The 22,074-nt window shown below is 42.3% G+C and overlaps 1 protein-coding gene across 1 annotated transcript in view; it reads left to right on the top strand.

Annotated features, from left to right (window-relative positions):
• Positions 1-22,074, top strand: part of DNER (delta/notch like EGF repeat containing) — a 344,793-nt gene that overhangs the window by 276,378 nt on the left and 46,341 nt on the right. Inside the window, 1 exon segment of the mRNA XM_073565181.1 lies at positions 7,439-7,561. Coding sequence (XP_073421282.1) covers positions 7,439-7,561 — 123 coding nt within the window.

Here is a 22,074-nt window from a genome sequence, read left to right as displayed (position 1 = left end):
TTTTCATGTTTATATACTACTTGTTGGCTACTGCGCCACAAACATCAAAAGTTTCCCGAACAGCTGTTATTGGTTTTCACAACAGTTCATCCAGTGGTGCCTACATATTCCTCACCTGTTCTGAATCAGGGTACTTACAGTGGGGCAAAAAAGTATTTAGTCAGTCAGCAATAGTGCAAGTTCCACCACTTAAAAAGATGAGAGGCGTCTGTAATTTACATCATAGGTAGACCTCAACTATGGGAGACAAACTGAGAAAAAAAAATCCAGAAAATCACATTGTCTGTTTTTTTTCATTTTATTTGCATATTATGGTGGAAAATAAGTATTTGGTCAGAAACAAGCAATCAAGATTTCTGTCTCTCACAGACCTGTAACTTCTTCTTTAAGAGTGTCCTCTTTCCTCCACTCATTACCTGTAGTGATGGCACCTGTTTAAACTTGTTATCAGTATAAAAAGACACCTGTGCACACCCTCAAACAGTCTGACTCCAAACTCCACTATGGTGAAGACCAAAGCGCTGTCAAAGGACACCAGAAACAAAATTGTAGCCCTGCACCAGGCTGGGAAGACTGAATCTGCAATAGCCAACCAGCTTGGAGTGAAGAAATCAACTGTGGGAGCAATAATTAGAAAATGGAAGACATACAAGACCACTGATAATCTCCCTCGATCTGGTGCTCCACGCAAAATCCCACCCCGTGGGGTCAGAATGATCACAAGAACGGTGAGCAAAAATCCCAGAACCACGCGGGGGGACCTAGTGAATGAACTGCAGAGAGCTGGGACCAATGTAACAAGGCCTACCATAAGTAACACACTACGCCACCATGGACTCAGATCCTGCAGTGCCAGACGTGTCCCACTGCTTAAGCCTGTACATGTCCGGGCCCGTCTGAAGTTTGCTAGAGAGCATTTGGATGATCCAGAGGAGTTTTGGGAGAATGTCCTATGGTCTGATGAAACCAAACTGGAACTGTTTGGTAGAAACACAACTTGTCGTGTTTGGAGGAAAAAGAATACTGAGTTGCATCCATCAAACACCATACCTACTGTAAAGCATGGTGGTGGAAACATCATGCTTTGGGGCTGTTTCTCTGCAAAGGGGCCAGGACAACTGATCCGGGTACATGAAAGAATGAATGGGGCCATGTATCGTGAGATTTTGAGTGCAAACCTCCTTCCATCAGCAAGGGCATTGAAGATGAAACGTGGCTGGGTCTTTCAACATGACAATGATCCAAAGCACACCGCCAGGGCAATGAAGGAGTGGCTTCGTAAGAAGCATTTCAAGGTCCTGGAGTGGCCTAGCCAGTCTCCAGATCTCAACCCTATAGAAAACCTTTGGAGGGAGTTGAAAGTCTGTGTTGCCAAGCGAAAAGCCAAAAACATCACTGCTCTAGAGGAGATCTGCATGGAGGAATGGGCCAACATACCAACAACAGTGTGTGGCAACCTTGTGAAGACTTACAGAAAACGTTTGACCTCTGTCATTGCCAACAAAGGATATATCACAAAGTATTGAGATGAAATTTTGTTTCTGACCAAATACTTATTTTCCACCATAATATGCAAATAAAATGAAAAAAAAAACAGACAATGTGATTTTCTGGATTTTTTTTTCTCAGTTTGTCTCCCATAGTTGAGGTCTACCTATGATGTAAATTACAGACGCCTCTCATCTTTTTAAGTGGTGGAACTTGCACTATTGCTGACTGACTAAATACTTTTTTGCCCCACTGTATATATGAATGTACACATGTTGGTGGTTTGGAGGGCATGTGGCGCCTGTCAAGTCCCTTTATCCTTAGGATTGACCATTAGCGCTGTAATTGTTCACTGCATGCTTTTTAGGAATTAAAATATTTTCCAATTTTGGCATAAAAAAAGAAAAATTATTCAAGGGTAAAATGTGATATATAAATAAAATAACCTTTATTCACCCGTTGACTATGCTGCCACCCACTCTCCAGCTCCACACTGGCCTTTGTTTTCTGGGCTATGACATCATGTCGGCACTGGAGTGGCAGGAATTTTACAGGAAAGTAAAGGTTCTTTTTTCATTTTAGCATGAGTGTTTAAAAAAACATAGAAGTGTTTTCAGCGGTTATAGTCTAGTCTCTGTTGGAAGAAGATCTTCTGTGGTTTTATGCCCATGAAAGCCCTTCCTGTAGCCTGGCACCACATGTCACTAGGAGACAGGGTTTCATAGAATTCAGATCATCACCTCTGCTATAAAGTTTGGTTTTCATTAGTTGCTTTGAAGTACAGTGACCATATGATAACACTGAGCTGCCTCCTAAGTACAAACCGGAAGTGTTGTCATGGAGGCCTAGAACACAAGCTCTTTTCACTGGACAGCAGTTAGTTCATCCTCTGAAAAAAATAAGAGACTAAGAGCGTAACAATTATTTTCATTTTTATTTCATAAGTCAAAAGTACACATGAAAATAAGAAACTTGGTAATTTATCTTATCAGATAAATTTTCTTCTTTCTCCTCCTGAAGTGGTTATTTATTGTAAAAATTCTCTTTTTATGGGAAAAATGTGCCTTACGTTAATATAGATTTTCCTTTTATTGAGCTAGGAGTGGGCAATTGTTGCTTATAAAGTTATATCGAGAACTGCAACCGTGGTTTCAGGAGAACTTGCAGTAGAATGTCTGTGTCTGCCTCTAGCTCCTCCCTGCTCTCGATAGATTTTTATAAGCACCAACTGCCATCTCTTATATCAGTAATGAGAAAATCTGTCTTCACGGAATACAGATCTTACCCATTGTCACGAGGGTGTCACGTCCCCCTGGTAGACCTGGAATTACACAGTCATGTTGGGTAATGAATCGCAGGTCTTCTTTAGAGATGGTGTGATTTGTGTCCCATACTAAATGGATTCCTCTGGTGCTGAAGAGGTTAGCAACCCCTCCTATACTGGTCAGAAACATGCAGCTCCATTTCAGCTGCTTCTCATCTGGTCATTTTCTCTTCCTATAAAATCTGGTCAGACATTCTTGTCCCTGCTGGTGAAAGATTTGTCTTCCTGTGCTGTGTGCTAAAGCTAAGTGGTTGGAGTAGCGTTGTTGTAGTACGTGTGTGTTTATCTCCTGGTCCCATTTAGTTTATTCCTCCCTGTCCCTGTCTTCCTCCTTATTGTTGGTTAGTGCTTTTGTATGATAGAAGTTTTCTGTTATCCCTGTTTTGTCTTTGTGTCTTGTTTAAATTACATTTCTGTCCCATGCCTCATGGGATGGGGAGGAGATAGATCAGGCTTTAACGGTAGCATAGTAAGGTCGGAAACTCGGCCTCTCTTCCTTGAAGAGTACCCCCAGGAAAAGGATAGTTAGGGTCCCAGTTCCAGGGACAGTTTTGGGCCCCTCTTCCTTACCAAAGACCGTTGCAGCGTGTGACCCATGAGTTCAAAATAAATGATCAGTCCAGAAGGAGAAAGAAGCAGATTTCTCTGATGAGAAATTTTACAAAGTTTCTTATTTTCATGTGTACTATTGATTGACGTAGGGAAAATTAAAATATTGCTTACTTTTTAGGTATTTTTTTTTTTATAATGGTTCCCGCATGGCTTAATATATGTGATTCTATTTCAAACCTTACATTTAGAAATGAGAAGTACTGTAATAAATCTGAATATTAAGATGTACAGTAACTTACTGATAACATGTCAGAACTAAGCATTGATTTATGGGGTGTAAATAGAATTTATATAACACCAAAAATAGGTATCAGCCCCTTTAGATTTATTTTCATGATCTTTTTTCATATCTCATTTCTATACAAATCCTTCATTACCTACCTAGCAACCATACCTTAATAAATTATAATCCTCAACAGCACTTGGTTGGTAAAGGACAATTATAGATTCATGCTAGAATTGTACAATTATATCCTTGTTTCGTCTTTTCTTTTTTTCCTTCACTTTTTTTCAAAAGGTTCAATGATTAAAACCAGACATTAAATAAAAAAAAAAAGTCATAGGAAAAATGATGACTGGGTAATGGTGATGGGGACAAGTCACCTCTTGTAATCAGAATATAGGTGTGTAGCAGAGCTATCCAGCATGTGGATGATTAATCCTCAGTGTTGAGCGAAACAGGTTGGTCAGATTCAAAAGTCGCCGACTTTCGCCAAAGTCGGGTTTCGCACGGCGAAACCCGACCATAACGTGACGTCGGCCATGCGGTCGGCGATCCGAGCGCCAAAATCGGATTTCACAGAATGCTTGCACGTGACTTTTTTTTTCAGCCAATGAGCAAGGATGTACACTGTGGGCAACGAGATGACGTGCAGCGTCGAGAGAGAGAGATTTCACACACTTTAAAAAAGCTGTCCGGCATGTAGGTGTGTTTACTGTCCTCCACTCCCTGCCGACTTTGCTTCCCCATAGACTTGCATTGGGTTTCGTGTTTCAGTCGGACCTTCGACTTTTCACGATAGTCGGCCTATTTCGTTCAACTCGACTTTTGAGAAAGTCGGGTTTCATGAAATCCGACTCGACCCTAAAAAAGGCAAAGTCGCTGATCTCTAATCCTCAGTAGTGAATGACGCTGTTAGACTAATGTAAAACAATATAACATCAATCAGATTTAGTCAATGTGATGTTCCACTTGAAAAAGGTTAAGTTCCTAATTAAGTTCCTGCAACAAAGTCTCATCAGCCAAACATATAATGTTGAAAAGAGTGAGAGGAACATGTATGTGCAGCGGGTCTGTGCAAAGCAGCTGTCAGTCAAAGTGCTGAGAAGTCATTATGGCCGTGTGCACTGTGTAGTGAACAGTGACTATTATAGTCCCCTGCACCGCCCTGATGACTGGAGGTGATCAGCAACAGAAAAAATATAACTTCATATTCTCTCTGTAGCCTCCATTCCAGTAAGCCAACTATTTAGGATTTAAAGGCAATCTGTAAGTAGGATCAACCCTCCTAAGCCGTCTGTATGGGCATGTAGGTCATAGGAAACTGAATAAAATGACACCTTGATTTCTGAGATCCGATGTTTTATTCTCAAGATATCTACATTTTTCTTAATATGTAAATGAGCTTTTAAGATCTTTGTGTCACACTCAGATCTCTCTAAGAATCTTCCTCTAGAGATTACTATTAATCAAAGGGGGGCGTTACTAGTGTGAGACATGTAATGACTAACAGTCTGCTCTCCTGATCACACTGGTAATGCCTTCCTTTCATTTAAAATAGTCTCTGGAGGCAGAGGCTCAGGGAGATCTGTATCCAGCCCATAGATCTTAACAGCTCATTTACATACAGCTCTGGCAAAAATTAAGAGACCACTGCAAAATTTTCAGTTTGTCTAATTTTTTTCTTTATAGGTATATTTTTGAGTAAAATGTAAATTGCTCTTTTATTCTATAAACTACTGACAACATGTCTCCAAATTTCCAAGCACTAAATTTTGTATTTATTTTCAGAAAATGAGAAATGGTCAAAACAACAAAAAATGCAGTGCTTGCTGACCTCAAATAATGCTAAGAAAACAAGTATAATCATTTAGAGACAGCAATACTAATGTTTTAACTCAGGAAGAGTTCAGAAATCAATATTTTGTGGACTAACCATGATTTTTAATCACCGCTTTCATGCGTCTTGGCATGCTTTCCACCAGTCTTTCACACTGCTTTTGGGTGACTTTATGCCACTCCTGGTACAAAAATTTAAGCAGTTCTTTGTTTGATGGCTTGTGACTATCCATCTTCCTCTTGATTACATTCCAGAGGTTTTCAATGGGGTTCAGGTCTGGAGATTGGGCTGCCCATGACAGGGATTTGATGTGGTGGTCTTTCATCCACACAGTGATTGACCTAGCTGTGTGGCATGGTGCATTGTCCTGCTGGAAGAAAACAGTCCTCAGAGTTGGGGAACATTGCCTGAGCAGAAGGAATCAACTGTTTTTCCAGGATAACCTTGTATGCGGCTTGATTCATACATCCTTCGCAAAGATTAACCTGCCCAATTCCAGCCTTGCTGAAGCATCTCCAGATCATCACCGATCCTCCACCAAATTTCACAGTGGGTGCAAGACCCTGTGGCTTGTATGCCTCTCCAGGTCTCTGTCTAACCATTAGATGACCAGGTGTTGGGCAAAGCTGAAAATTAGACTCAGAGAAGATTACCTTACTCCAGTCCTCTATGGTCCAATCCTTATGGTCTTTGGCAAACTTCAGCCTGGCTCTTCTTTGCTTTTCATTGATGAAAGGCTTTTTTCTACCTTTACATGACTTGAGCCCTGCCTCTAGGAGCCTGTTATGAGCTGTTCTTGCCATGCACTTCACCCCAGTTGCCATTTGCCATTCCTTTTGTAGGTCACTTGATGTCATCATGCGGTTGCTGAGTGACATTCGATTAAGATGACGGTCATCCCGGTCAGTGGAGAGTCGTTTTCACCCTCTGCCGGTTTGTAGCTTTGTTGTCCCCAATGTCTACTGCTTGACCTTGTTGTAATTGACTGCTGTCTTAGAAATTTTAAGGATGGAGGCAACATGACGCTCACTGTATCCCTCTGCTAGTAAAGCCAGAATTGAGCCCTTCTTTTCCTCACTCAAGACTTTTATTTTCAAATCCTTTGGCATGGATAAAAGTGATTTTTTTTTCACTCCTATTACTTTTGGGATATGGGATATTACTAGCACTTGTTTTGCCATCCAGCTTGTCCTATTGCAAGAGGATTGTGAACACCACAGCAGGGTTTTTTATACTTTCGTTAAATAAGATTTGGTTCAGGTGGTCACTTAGTCAGAAGCACATTAAGTAGAATGAGGTGTGCTCTGGTTGGAATTCATCTGGCACTGGAATGGAATGGCTGTCAGACATGTAGAGAAGCTGATTTTTATAAAACTGTGCATGGTCTCTTAATTTTTGCCAGAGCTGTATATAAAAAAACATGGATTTCTCAAAAATAAATTATCGAATCGCAGATATCAAGGTATCATTTTATTACATTTTCCATGATCTGCATGCCCATATAGAAAGCAAGAAGGGTTGCTCCTACTGACAAATTCCCTTTTTGCACTATTTACCTGCAGATTATCCCTATGCGTGTAGGAAAATGGCATTTCTGGATACAGGTTTCTTTTAAAGAGTCAGGCATGGCTTATAGGTTAGCAGCCTCCAATAGGAGGCAATAGAGAGCCAGCTTTCTACTACTTGCAGGGGGATCATTTACAGATAAAAAGTTTTGTTCTTCAAGGTATTAAGAGCTTTCAGGCTGTAGGATACCTGTCTTTGACCCACAGAACAACAAAACCAAACGGTATGAAATGGGGAGCAGAAATCACCTATGACTAAGTGTAGATTTGGCTTCACATAGGGCTTCATAGCTTTTGCATGTGATGAGTTATATGCTTATGTTTATTGTAATCTTTGGTAACTCCGGACTGTTTCGCTGACTTCTTACCTGGTCATTTTGTCATTGCAGGCTACCACGGATTGTACTGTGAGGTGGAATACAACGAGTGCCTGTCAGCCCCATGTCAGAACGGAGCATCTTGTAAAGATCTAGTCAACGACTACCAGTGTATCTGTCCATCAGAAAATGAAGGTACAGTATGTGATCACTGCCATGATATTATCTTGATAGTAATACAGAAAATAGTTATCTGCCTCTCAAACTCCCATATCAATGGAAATTGGGAAACGAAACATCAAGACAGAATGATCTTACATATATGTCAGTTATAATGCAGGCGAAAAAACACGACCTCCTCCCAAGGTCAGCTAATTACATGGTTTACTGTTTAGTTTTCCTTTGTGGATGCCACTTACCATAATACTACAATTTGACATTTCTCCATGTTCCATCATTACAAGGCAGTCCAACAATTTCACAAATTTTCTGGTTATCCGGGACTTATACATTGATGGCCTACTTTTTTGGAGTGGGTGCGCCATCTAGCACCCCCTAACAAACAGCTGTTCCCGGTGTCAGTGGCCACCGACAGCACTCAACAGGAGGGTGGATGTGCCGTACCCGGTTATGGCCACTATGCAGTTGGTGGAACTGTGCTGTTCCACTCCGCAACTGAGCACTTCTGGCTGCCTCCGCATCAGGAGCGCCTGATCGGCAGGAGCTGATGGGTGTCACACCTCCACCGATTCAACATACCATCAGTGTAAAAGTCCAATACAACCCCTTTAAGAAGCAAATTCACATTCGTTATTGTTTTGTGCAGTCTGTATCTCCACCCACACATTCATAACTATATTATGTGATGTGAGACAAGACTTCCACTATGAATTAATTCTATAATTTTATGTTTTTCTGTTTTTGTGAAATAAGAAGTGGGTCACCAAAGGTAACGGGTGGGAGTCCTCCTAATGTATATACAGTGCATAGTAATTTGACTTAATTTTGATGAAAATATCACCAGGGTACATAGAAAATTTATAAATCATTTGTGCATTTGTGGCTTAAAAGGATGGAAAGCAGCCACATACATGAGGGAAGGCAGGAATGCAAGGAATCCGCCTAGTAGAGGACAACCGTACATATTCATGTAGAATAGGCGCCTGCTGCCTGCTCTGTGGATCTTGGCCCTGTCTGAGTTTTCCTGTTGGAGAGTCACAGTCGTGTCAGTGATGGTTGTCCTCCTAGTATTGGCATCTTATTAATGAACATTAACTCAAAGTATGGGTCCTGTAAACCACAAGCTAGCTTTTAGAAAACAGTCACAATATTATTTTTAATAAATGTGTACACAAAGTATTGACAGAAAAGCAGCACTCACCCGTTCCTCTATGCTAAAAGTCCTTTATTGTATTCATGTGGACATCTTCTTAGGAGTGCTACTCTTCTGTCCATACTTTGAGAGCACATTTTGCACTTTCAGCTCTTCACCACCCATCAAGATCCTAGAAGTAGTTGTATTTTATCAGATTTATCATCAGAAAATGTGAAAAAGTTGGTGCTCCTTCGTTTCTTCTACGTGGTCCTTTTTTTTTTCTCTAAATAGTTGTAATGTCTTAAAGGGAACCCTATAAACTCAACTATTTATAAAAAGTATATTGTGACTGTCAGCTACAAAAAAGATATTTCCAGATGATGTAGTGGTAGTCTGCAGGTAAACAGCTTCTATATCATATTTAACTGTAAAAGAGGCTACAGGGAAAAAATGAAGTTATATTCTCCCTGCAGCCACTAGCTTCCAGTCATAAAGGTGGCTGTAACAGTCACAGCACACTCACTGCATACTGAGCAATAGTGTTGAGCGATACCGTCCGATACTTAAAAGTATCGTATCGGATGGTATCGGCCGATCTAAAAAAAATATCGGGTATCGCCGATTCCGATACCGGAAGTCCCATTCAAGTCTATGGGACTTCCGGTATCGGAATAAGAAAAACCCTATTTTTGCCTTGTACAGCCTCTCTGGGGTCTGTACGGGCCTTTCGGGGGGCTGTGCCGGCCTGCCGGGGGGTCTGTGCAGGCTCCGGTGGTCTGTGCCGGCCTACCGGGGGGGCTGTGCCGGCCTGCCGGGGAGCTGTGCAGTCTCCGGTGGTCTGTGCCGGCCTGCCGGGGGGGCTGTGCCGGCCTGCCGGTGGTCTGTGCGGCCTGCCGGGGGGGCTGTGCCGGCCTGCCGGTGGGCTGTGCAGGCTCCGGGGGTCTGTGCAGGCATCGTCCGATGGGACTACAAGTCCCATCGGGCGATGCCTGCTACCATGACAGTGATAGACACATTTGCCAATGATGGGACAGTAGTAGTCCCATCATCTGGCTAATGTGTTGAATGTAAAAAAAAAAAAAAAATTTACATGCTACATACATACAACATGCATACTACATATATACTACATGTAACATACATACTACATATATACTACATGCAACATGCATACTACATACATGCTACATACTACATGCATGCTACATACATGCTACATACTACATACATACTACATACATAATACATGCATGCAACATACATACAACATATATACTACATGCATGCAACATGCATACTACATATATACTATATATACTACATGTAACATACATACTACATATATACTACATGCTACATACATGCTACATACTACATACATGCTACATACTACATACATAATACATATATACTACATGCATGCAACATACATACAACATATATACTACATGCATACTACATATATACTATATATACTACATGTAACATACATACTACATATATACTACATGCTACATACATGCTACATACATACTACATACATGCTACATACATACTACATACATAATACATATATACTACATGCATGCAACATACATACAACATATATACTACATGCATGCAACATGCATACTACATATATACTATAAATACTACATGTAACATACATATTACATATATACTACATGCTACATACATGCAACATACACACTACATGCTACATACATGCAACATACATGCTACATACATACACACTACATGCTACATACATGCAACATACATACTACATACATGCTACATACTAACTACATACATGCTACATACATACTACATACATACTACATATATGCAACATGCATACTACATATATACTGCATATATACTACATGCATGCAACATACATATATACTACATACAATACATACATATAGACATACAGTACATATAACATAGAGTACATACTCACCGTCACTTGTCACTTTGATCCCCGAAGCCATTGTCCCCTTGAGGAATAAATATCAAAATAAAAAAACACCAATATACTTACCCCGATCCGCAGAAGTCCACGAGGGTCCCACGTCCATCTTGCGTGGAGAACAGCAGCATCAGCTGATGCTAACGTTCTCTACCAGCTCCAGGAATACAATGACGGAAGGTAGGTATCCTACCGCACTGTATTCCTCCACCACTGTAAAAAAAAAGTCCCTAGTCTCACTTTATGCCATTGCTGTGTGGGAATTTCCCACGCAGCAATGGCATAAAGTGAGACTAGGGACTTTTTTTTTTTTTTAAAGTGGTGGAGGAATACAGTGCGGAAGGATACCTACCTTCCGTCATTGTATTCCTGGAGCTGGTAGAGAACGGAAACCTGAATTTTGGACTTCTGATTCCGGTATCCGATACGAAAAAAGTATCGGTACTCGGTATCGGAATTCCGATACGGCAAATATCAGCCGATACCCGATACTTGCGGTATCGGAAAGCTCAACACTACTGAGCAATGGTCATTCACCGTACACCTCGACTGACAGCCTGCTCTGTACACACACATTGCACTCAGTCGAGGAGCAGTGGTTATGATAGCAGGGTGCTCACCGTATAGTTAGCACTTACTGTTACATCTCTGATTGGAAGCAAGCGGCTGCAGAGACAACAGAATATTGTCTTCTCCCTGTAGCTGCGCTTCCCATAAACCAGCCTAACATGACTTACACGTGTCTTACCTGCAGGTTACCAGTATAGCTGAAATAGCATTTTTGTTCATGACAGGTTGCTTTGAAGTAAACTCCCTGACTATAAATGTAGCACATATAACATGTCAAGTCATTCTGTGAAATCCCTGATGGAGCAGTTCTAACTTCAATTAAATGTTTCATTCTATGGCTCCGTGATATTGAAAGAAATACACAGGCATGTGGTTTCCAAAAATCGATGAAGATGGTCGTACCATGCATAAATGTAGGTGTTTCTCCCATAATAGCAAAAAGCAGGATATATAACTGCATAATAAGTAAGGACACCCTCCCCCCCCTCCCCCGCATCCAGCTTAGTCACACCCCTCAGCAGTTCTTTGTTTCAGTGAGTTCTCTTGAGAATCACCACACACTGAGATTTTGGCAGGTCTGAAGACATTAACCCCTTCAATACTCTAACATCCCTGATCTCCTAGATTTGCCCAGGTGAATTGTAAGCGCCATTATTGTGAAGCCGTGAGCTACAAAACTCAGTTTGCCAAATACCACCGCACCATGACCAGACACCATATTACCACCACATAGAGACCTATAATACCACATATAAGTTACAAATACTGCCACACCATGTCCAGACCACATATTACCACCACATAGTGACCAAATAATAGCACATACAAGGAACAAATACCGCCACACCATGGCCGGACAACATATTACCACCACATAGTGACTGAATACTACAATAACGATCATTAATAAAAAAAACCACAATACTAATATCCCCATAAGTGCCATTATACACAGGAGATCTGTACTTAGTATGCAGTGTCTGTGTACAGGTAAACAGTGATTACCGGTGACATTATACACAGGAGCTCTGTATACAGTATCAGTGTACGGCTAATACAGTGATCACCAGCGACATTATACACAGGACCTCTGTATATAGTGTATAGTGTACAGGTAATACAGTGATCACCAGTGACATTATACACAGGAGCTCTGTATACAGTATCAGTGTACAGGTAATACAGTGATCAAGTGACATTATACACACGAGCGCTGTATATATTATACAGGTTATACTGTGATCAATGACATTATACACAGGAACTCTGTATATAGTGTCAGTGTAAAGGTAATACAGTGATCACTGCTGACATTATACACAGGACTGCTGTATATAGTATACAGTGTATAGTGTCAGTGTACAAGTACAGTTGTGGCCACAAGTATTGACAGCCCTGCAATTTTGTCAGATAATACTCAGTTTCTTCCTGAAAATTATTGCAAACACAAATTCTTTGTTGTTATTACCTTCATTTAATTTGTCTTAAATGAAAAAACACAAAAAGAATTGTCCTAAAGCCAAATTGGATATAATTCCACACCAAACATAAAAAAGAGGGTGGACAAAAGTATTGGCACTGTTCAAAAAATCATGTGATGCTTCTCTAATTTGTGTAATTAACAGCACCTGTAACTTACCTGTGGCACTTAACAGGTGTTGGCCATAACTAAATCACACTTGCAGCCAGTTGACATGGATTAAAGTTGACTCAACCTCTGTCCTGTGTCCTTGTGTGTACCACATTGAGCATGGAGAAAATAAAGAAGACCAAAGAACTGTCTGAGGACTTGAGAAACCAAATTGTGAGGAAGCATGAGCAATCTCAAGGCTACAAGTCCATCTCCAAAGACCTGAATGTTCCTGTGTCTACCGTGCGCAGTGTCATCAAGAAGTTTAAAGCCCATGGCACTGTGGCTAACCTCCCTAGATGTGGACGGAAAAGAAAAATTGACAAGAGATTTCAACGCAAGATTGTGCGGCTGTTGGATAAAGAACCTCGACTAACATCCAAACAAATTCCAGCTGCCCTGTAGTCCGAGGGTACAACAGTGTCACCCGTACTATCCGTCGGCGTCTGAATGAAAAGGGACTGTATGGTAGGAGACCCAGGAAGACCTCACTTCTTACCCCGAGACATAAAAAAGCCAGGCTGGAGTTTGCCAAAACTTACCTGAAAAAGCCTAAAACGTTTTGGAAGAATGTTCTCTGGTCAGATGAGACAAAAGTAGAGCTTTTTGGGCAAAGGCATCAACATAGAGTTTACAGGAGAAAAAAAGAGGCATTCAAAGAAAAAAACACGGTCCCTACAGTAAAACATGGCGGAGGTTCCCTGATGTTTTGGGGTTGCTTTGCTGCCTCTGGCACTGGACTGCTTGACCGTGTGCATGGCATTATGAAGTCAGAAGACTACCAACAAATTTTGCAGCATAATGTAGGGCCCAGTGTGAGAAAGCTGGGTCTCCCTCAGAGGTCATGGGTCTTCCAGCAGGACAATGACCCAAAACACACTTCAAAAAGCACTAGAAAATGGTTTGAGAGAAAGCACTGGAGACTTCTAAGGTGGCCAGCAATGAGTCCAGACCTGAATCCCATAGAACACCTGTGGAGAGATCTAAAAATGGCAGTTTGGAGAAGGCACCCTTCTAATATCAGGGACCTGGAGCAGTTTGCCAAAGAAGAATGGTCTAAAATTCCAGCAGAGCATTGTAAGAAACTCATTGATGGTTACCGGAAGCGGTTGGTCGCAGTTATTTTGGCTAAAGGTTGTGCAACCAAGTATTAGGCTGAGGGTGCCAATACTTTTGTCTGGCCCATTTTTGGAGTTTTGTGTGAAATGATCAATGTTTTGCTTTTTGCTTCATTCTCTTTTGTGTTTTTTCATTTAAGACAAATTAAATGAAGATAATAATACCAAAGAATTTGTGATTGCAATCATTTTCAGGAAGAAACTGAGTATTATCTGTCAAAATTGCAGGGGTGTCAATACTTTTGGCCAAAACTGTAACACACTGAATCACCGGTGATGTCTCTAGGTGAAGTCCTTCATCTTTGCTTTTCATCTTCATCCAGCCAGGGCTCCTCTCTGCAGGAAATAACACAGTTATTTAGAGCACCGCTTGCAGAACACGTTACTTAATTTTTTCCCAACTTCTAAACTACACCACATAAAGAAATAAAAGCGACATAATGTCGCTATGCACAGTAACAGGACTGCTTCCCCCATTTAAAACAGTATCCTCAAAATATAAAATAAATACATCATTGCTGTAATAATATCCCCCATCCTGGCCTCCGTGTGTCTCATTACTGGCTCCAGCCATATGTATCCATTCTGCCCCCATGTGATGTCCCATCCTGCCCCATCTGTCCCGTGATTCTGCCCCATCTGTCCTGTGATCCTGCACCATCTGTCTCCATTGTATCCATCCTGCACCATGTGTCCCCATCCTGCCCCATGATCCTGCACCATGTGTCTCCATCCTGCCCCATGATCCTGCCCAATCTGTCTCCATCCTGCCCCATCTGTCCCCATCCTGCCCCATGTCTCCATCTTGCCCCATGATCCTGCACCATGTGTCTCCATCCTGCCCCATGATCCTGCCCAATCTGTCTCCATCCTGCCCCATCTGTCCCCATCCTGCCCCATGATCCTGCCCCATCTGTCTCTATCCTACCCCATGATCCTGCCCCTGTGTCTCCCATCCTGCCCCTGTGTCTCCCATCCTGCCCCTGTGTCTCCCATCCTGCCCCCGTGTCTCCCACCCTGCCCCCATGTCTCCCATCCTGCCCCCTTGTCTCCATCCTGCCCCCGTGTCTCCTATCCTGTCCCCGTATCTCCCTTCCTGCCACTGTGCCTCCAATCCTGCCCCCCGTCTCCCATCCTGCCCCCGTGTCTCCCATCATGCCACCGTGTCCCCATCCTGCCACCGTGTCTCCCATCCTGCCCCAGTGCCGCTTTCAATAAGAATAAAAAAGCTTTCTCCTTACCTGGCTGCGCTCCTGCGGCGATGCTCCCTCCATGCAGTACAAGCACGCACTCACTGCGAATGACAATGACATCATACGCCGGCGATGTGTGGGCTGACGTCAGCTGCCAGCCTCTGATTGACTGGCAGGTTTTAACTATTGCTTGCGCGGCAATAGAGTTTAACTGAACCTGTGTCTCAGACGCAGGTTCAGTTACTGCATCGGCAGAATCCCACCGCTAGGGCCCGCTGAGCAGAGGAGAGGGGGCCTGCTGCGGGCCCTCTCTGCTCACCGAGCCCCATACGCCAGTCAGGGGAGTAATGCTCTGATGGCGGCCATGTTCCCAAGCACGTAACCCATAAAATAAATGAATCAGCCAGCCATCTATCCTCTGTTACATCCATCACTGCAGACCTCCAAATCGCCTCCAGCAAAATGACTATTACGAGCTTCCAAAATAGGTTTTCATAGTCGAGCAGCTGCACACAAGAGTAAGATTATGCCTGGAAATAGTTTCAACTGGAGACATGAGAGTGAACAGCCACTGTTCTTTAGGCTGCATTCACACCATAAGTATATGGTGAAGTTTTCATGTTGCTTATTTTCTGCACCTATTAAGTAAATTAGGTTACTTGTGTTTTTTCGATGTATTTTTATTGCGTTTTTGACCCTGCGGTTTTTGTTTCTATTTTGTGTCATGTTTTAAACCAATCTACTTTGTTGTTGAAACTTCTTGGTATTTGGCTTTGACAACACTTTTTTGATAGTCATGTGTGGAGTGTGCAGCAATATGTTATATGTGATGTGACCTCTAGGGGTCTCACTACTTTGATGTGTGTACTATAGAGTTTAAGAACTTGTTGGTTAGTTGTTGTTAGCAGACATCTTGTAATGGAGGAATGCTTCACAAGTCTCATGTAATAAACAAGCCTGGAGATATCAAAGGAGTGTGATCCTTGACAGGAAACAAATAACAGAACATGGTGGCAGCTGGGCACAGACCCTGCAAATCCTCAGAGCTTGTGTGAGGCTGGGACTGTACAGAGGATCACAGAGAATCACAGCACCTGTAAGTACAGATTCCTTTTTCACAAGACATCAGGAGGATGGTGAAAATGTGGACAGATATCTGACAGAGCTGAGGAGGCTGGCAACAACATGTGGTTTTGGAGAGATCACGGACAGTCTAACCAAAGACAGAATGGAGTGTGGCATAAGAGACAGTCATCTCAATGAAAGATTACTGACAGAGGAAGACATGACTTTAGAGAAATGCATGCAAATCTGCAGGGCTGCTGAGCTGTCAAAACACAGCCTGAAGATGATGGCAGGCACCAGTGATAATGATGATGATAAGGTACATGCAGTATCTATGAAAGGAAAGACAAGACCAAGCTCCCCTATAAGCACTGACCACTGCAAGTATTGTGGGATAAGACATGAGAGAGACAAAACCAAGTGTTCAGCATATGGTGAAACCTGCAGATTGTGTGGAAAGAAGAATCATTTCTCAGCTGTCTTCAGGCAAGGAACAGGCAAACAGTACAGACAGCTCCACACTGTGACACCAGACACTGACAGTGCAGAGGACATTACATGACTACAACTGCAGCCTGCAGCAGAGAAAGTCAATGTAGTCAGGCAGTCAGTAGGCAAGGATGCCAAGCAGCTTTATGCAACATTCTTGTTGGATGAGAAGCCCACTAGATTTCAGCTGGATTGTGGAGCAAGCTGCAATGTAATTCCATCTGCTGCTGAACAAACAGGTTTCTATTGCGCCAACTGACAAGGTACTGGTGATGTACAACAAAAGTGTTCTGAAACCGATGGGGGCATGTAAGCTCAAAATACGGAACCCATGTAACAGAAAGAGTTATAGAGTTGAATTTACCGTGTTGCGTGATGGTAACCATGTACCATTATTGGGAGTAAAATCAGTTCAGGCAATGGACTTAATAAAAGTACAGTCACAGAATATTATGTCTGTTGACATTTCACAGGATATACCAAATCCCAAGCTAAACACAGAGCACAACTTGGATATTCAGAAAATAAAAGCGAAGTATGCTGATTTATTTGAAGGTGATGGGTGCTTTGAAGGTCAATATAGGCTAGAAATTGACAACACCGTGCAGCCTATCAGATTACCTACAAGGAGAGTGCCTGTAGCTTTAATGCAACCGCTGAAAGTAGAGCTGCAAGATTTACAGAGAAGAGGCATGATAGCACCAGTCCATAAGAGCACAGATTGGATCAGCAGTTTGGTCACAGTGCAGAAACCATCTGGCAAGTTAAGAATATGCATTGATCCTAAGCCACTCAACAAGGCGCTGAAAATAAATCACTACCCAATGCCGACATTAGATGATGTTCTACCAGATCTATCAAAAGCTAAAATATTTTCTGTATGTGATGTGAAAAATGGATTTTGGCATGTGGCACTGACTGAAGAATCAAGTTTATTGACAACATTTTCTTCACCATTTGGACGCTTTAAATGGCTAAGAATGCCCATGGGACTAAAACCTGCTCCAGAGGTGTTCCAGCAGACATTAATGCAGGCTTTGGAAGGACTTCCTGGAGTGAAGACAATAGCAGATGATATACTAATAGTGGGAGAAGGTGAAGATATGAAATCTGCAATCAAGGATCATGATCAGAAGATGATACAATTTTTGGACAGATGCAGAGCAAAACACATAAAGCTGAACTTGGACAAATTCAAACTGAAAATGACAGAAGTGGCCTATATTGGACATCGTCTGACTTCAAACGGTGTAAAAGTGGATCCTGAAAAGGTGAGAGCAATACAAGATTTGCCTACCCCTACTGATGTTTGTGGCGTTCAACAATTTTTGGGCATGGTAATTTATCTCTCGAAATTTTGCAGTCATCTGTCAGACATGTGTGAGCCACTGAGACAGCTAACCCACAAAGATGTGCTCTGGGAATGGACGGAAATCCAGGAGACTGCTTTCCAATCAGTAAAGAAAGCTATTGCAGATGCAGCAACCCTAAAGTATTTCGATCCAGATCAAGAAGTAGTGGTACAATGTGATGCTTCAGAAAAAGGCCTTGGAGCTACATTAATGCAGAACAAACAGCCACTCACATTTGCAAGCAGAGTCCTTACAACAACAGAGCAGGGATATGCTCAGATTGAGAAGGAACTACTGGCTGTGGTATTTGGGTTGGAGAAGTTTCACCAATACACCTATGGTTGACGGGTAAGAGTACAGTCGGATCACAAACCTTTGGAGAGCATTACAAAGAAACCACTACGGAAAGCCCCAAAGAGACTACAGCGTATGCCGTTACGACTTCAGAAATATGATTTTGACATTTGGTACTGTCCAGGAAAAGACTTACTGATTGCAGATACGCTAAGCAGAGTTTACCTTCCTATCACAAATGATGAGGAGAAAGACATTGAAACCATCAATATGTGTAACTATATAGCAGTGTCAAAAGAAAAGTTGAAGAAAATCCAGACTTTCACAGAGAAGGATAAAAGTCTCCGGAGTTTAAAGACTGTCATCTTGCAGGGCTGGCCAAAATACAAGCAGCATGCTCCAAGGGAAGTCTCACCATTCTTTCACATAAGAGATGAATTGTCAGTGCAGCAAGGAATCATCTTTAAAGGAGACAGGGCGGTTATACCAGAAGTTCTCAGAAGAGACATACTGAAAACATTGCACTCTTCCCACTTTGGCATGGAAGGATGTCTACGTCGAGCGCGAAAATCTGTCTGTTGGCCAGGTATGAATGACCACATTAAAAATTATATAGCACAATGTGAAATATGTGCATCCTGCAGTGATAAACAACCAAAGGAGACATTGCAACCACATGAAATTCCACATAGGCCATGGTCAAAATATGAACGGATTTGTTCACATGGAATGACAAAGGCTACCTGATTACAGTGGACTATTTCTCTAACTTTTGGGAGGTTGATTTGTTGCAGGACACAAGGGCGGGAACAGTGATTAAAAAACTCAAGGCCCATTTTGCCAGGTATGGCATTCCAGATGTCGTTTTCTCAGACAATGCGGCGCAGTTTACTTCGGAAGAGTTCAAAACCTTCAGCAAGAAATGGGAATTTGAACACCAGACGTCTTCTCCCAGATATCCTCAGAGTAATGGGAAAGCAGAATCAGCAGTAAAAACTGCCAAAAGACTCATACAGAAAGCAAAACAAGCAGGTACTGATGTATATCTGTCTATACTGGATCACAGAAACACACCCACTCAAGGCCTAGACAGCAGTCCGGCACAGAGGCTCATGAGTAGGAGTACAAAGACACTCTTACCAACTGCTAGTCATCTGTTAAAGCCAAAGTTGCTGGGAAACATCAAAGCTAAATTACAGAAGAATCAAGATAGGCAAGCTTTCTATTACAATAAATCTGCAAAGGATCTGCCTGAGCTCCAGAGAAATGACAACATTCGGCTGCAGCCAAGCAGCTCGTTTGACAAACACTGGCAAAAGGCAAAAGTTGTCCAGAAACTAGAATTTCGTAGGACCGAGGTCCTAACAGAGGAAGGAAGAAGACTAAGGAGAAATCGGAGATACCTGAGGAAATCGCAAGAAAGAGATGATTCATGGCCTTTTGAGCAGTATCCTGACACCCAAGACAACGAGGCAGCAAGTACCAACAGTGACAGCTGACCATCAGGGTGAGGATTCTGGTCAGGGACAGATAATATCAGAAGGCATATTACCAGAATCAGAAGAACTACCAGATGTAGGCAGTGACACATTTTATGTTACTAGAGCTGGCAGAATTATCAGAAAGCCGGCGCACCTCAAGGATTATATCTAACTGGACTTATTATGTTATAGCTCTAACTTTGTCATGGTATACATTGTTTATTAATTTTATTGTTCTTCCAGTTAAAAGAGAAAGGATGTAGCAATATGTTATATGTTAATGTGGCCTCTAGGGGGTCTCACTACTTTGATGTGTGTACTATAGAGTGTAAGAACTTGTTGGTTAGTTGTTGTTAGACATCTTGTAATGGAGGAATGCTTCACAAGTCTCATGTAATAAACAAGCCTGGAGATATCCAAGGAGTGTGATCCATGACAGGAAACAAATAACAGAACAGATTGCATGCATTTTTGATGCAGAAAACGCACTAGAGAGGCATTTGCGTTTTTTACCTGTGGATTTTTCACATGTAATGCACGTCTATGGGAAAAAATTGCACATAAAACTCAGCATACGTGCAACTGACATTGACATGTTGTGGATTTCAAACACACACCACAGGACAGTTTGCGTTGAGTTAAAAAAAAAAAAGCACAGCGGGCGTGGAATTTCTATAAACCCTATTAACTTTGCTGTAACTGTAAGGTTAAGTTCCGGAGATGAGTTTCTGGTGAGGTTTCTACGCTGCATATTTTAGAAAAAATGTAAGTAGCCTAATTTACTAAATGGAGGCAGAAATGGTGTAGAACAGAAGCAACATCAAAAACTCACCTAAAGCTCATCATGGGAACATAGCCTAAGACACTGCATTTTTCAAAAATACAGAGCGTCAACGACTCATCATGGGCGCACAGACTTAAGGAAGTAGAAATGTACAGAGATTAATTATGTCTGGTCAATTGGATATATGCATAGTGAATAATGTAATAATTGGTGAAGGAGGGTTAATGGTATGGGACTGTTTTATGAAGTGACCTGACAGCTGATACATGCTGGCCATCCATGGGCAGCATGTACGAGTATCTGGTGCTGGCTGTATGATCTCAGCCAGGTATGTTTGACTCTGAAACGTTGTGGCATTTCAGAGAAAACGTACTTTAATAGCCGCTGGGGGACTAGTCGGACAGGCGGGTCCCCGGGGGCATCTCCATGCCCGCTGCCAATGACTGACAGGTCTCTCCATATATACACACACAGGAAGAGGCCCGTCACTGAAGGGGAGCGGGCGGGGAGAAGCCACTGGTAACTTGCCTCTTAGGGCTCATACCCGTTTGCAAGCAAAAAAAGCGGTCCGATTTCCGGACTGAAAAAACGGACGAGTGCCATGCGAGTGTCATGTGAGTGTAATGCGATTTCCGTGAGATTTTTCCATATGACAAGCGTATAACATGCGCATGCCATCCGTATGCAATGCGATTTTAACATGAGGTTTTACATACAGCAGTTCTCTCTATGTAAAAACTCATGTTAAAATAGCATTGTAAAAAAAAACTACACATGGTTTAAAAAACAAGTAATCCTCAAAACATACACTCACTGGCCACTTTATTAGGTACACCATGCTAGTAAGGGGTTGGACCCCCTTTTGCCTTCAGAACTGCCTCAATACTTCGTGGCAGAGATTCAACAAGGTGCTGGAAGCATTCCTCAGAGATTTTGGACCATATTGACATGATGGCATCACACAGTTGGCGCAGATTTGTCGGCTGCACATCCCTGATGCGAATCTCCCGTTCCACCACATCCCAAAGATGCTCTATTGGATTGAGATCTGGTGACTGAGGAGGCCATTTGAGTACAGTAAACTCATTGTCATGTTCAAGAAACCAATCTGAGATGATTCGAGCTTTATGACATGGCGCATTATCCTGCTGAAAGTAGCCATCAGATGTTGGGTACATTGTGGTCATAAAGGGATGGACATGGTCAGCAACAATACTCAGGTAGGCTGTGGCGTTGCAACGATGCTCAATTGGTACCAAGGGGCCCAAAGAGTGCCCAGAAAAAATTCCCCACACCATGACACCACCACCACCAGCCTGAACCGTTGATACAAGGCAGGATGGATCCATGCTTTCATGTTGTTTACGCCAAATTCTGACCCTACCATCCGAATGTCGCAGCAGAAATCGAGACTCATCAGACCAGGCAACGTTTTTCCAATC

This window comes from Dendrobates tinctorius, unplaced genomic scaffold, assembly GCF_039654945.1.
Source record: "Dendrobates tinctorius isolate UK_male_01 unplaced genomic scaffold, ASM3965494v1 ptg000572l, whole genome shotgun sequence".
NCBI lineage: Eukaryota > Metazoa > Chordata > Amphibia > Anura > Dendrobatidae > Dendrobates > Dendrobates tinctorius.
Note: the sequence above shows the minus strand (reverse complement) of the source record. Positions and strands in the feature narration are given on the sequence as shown.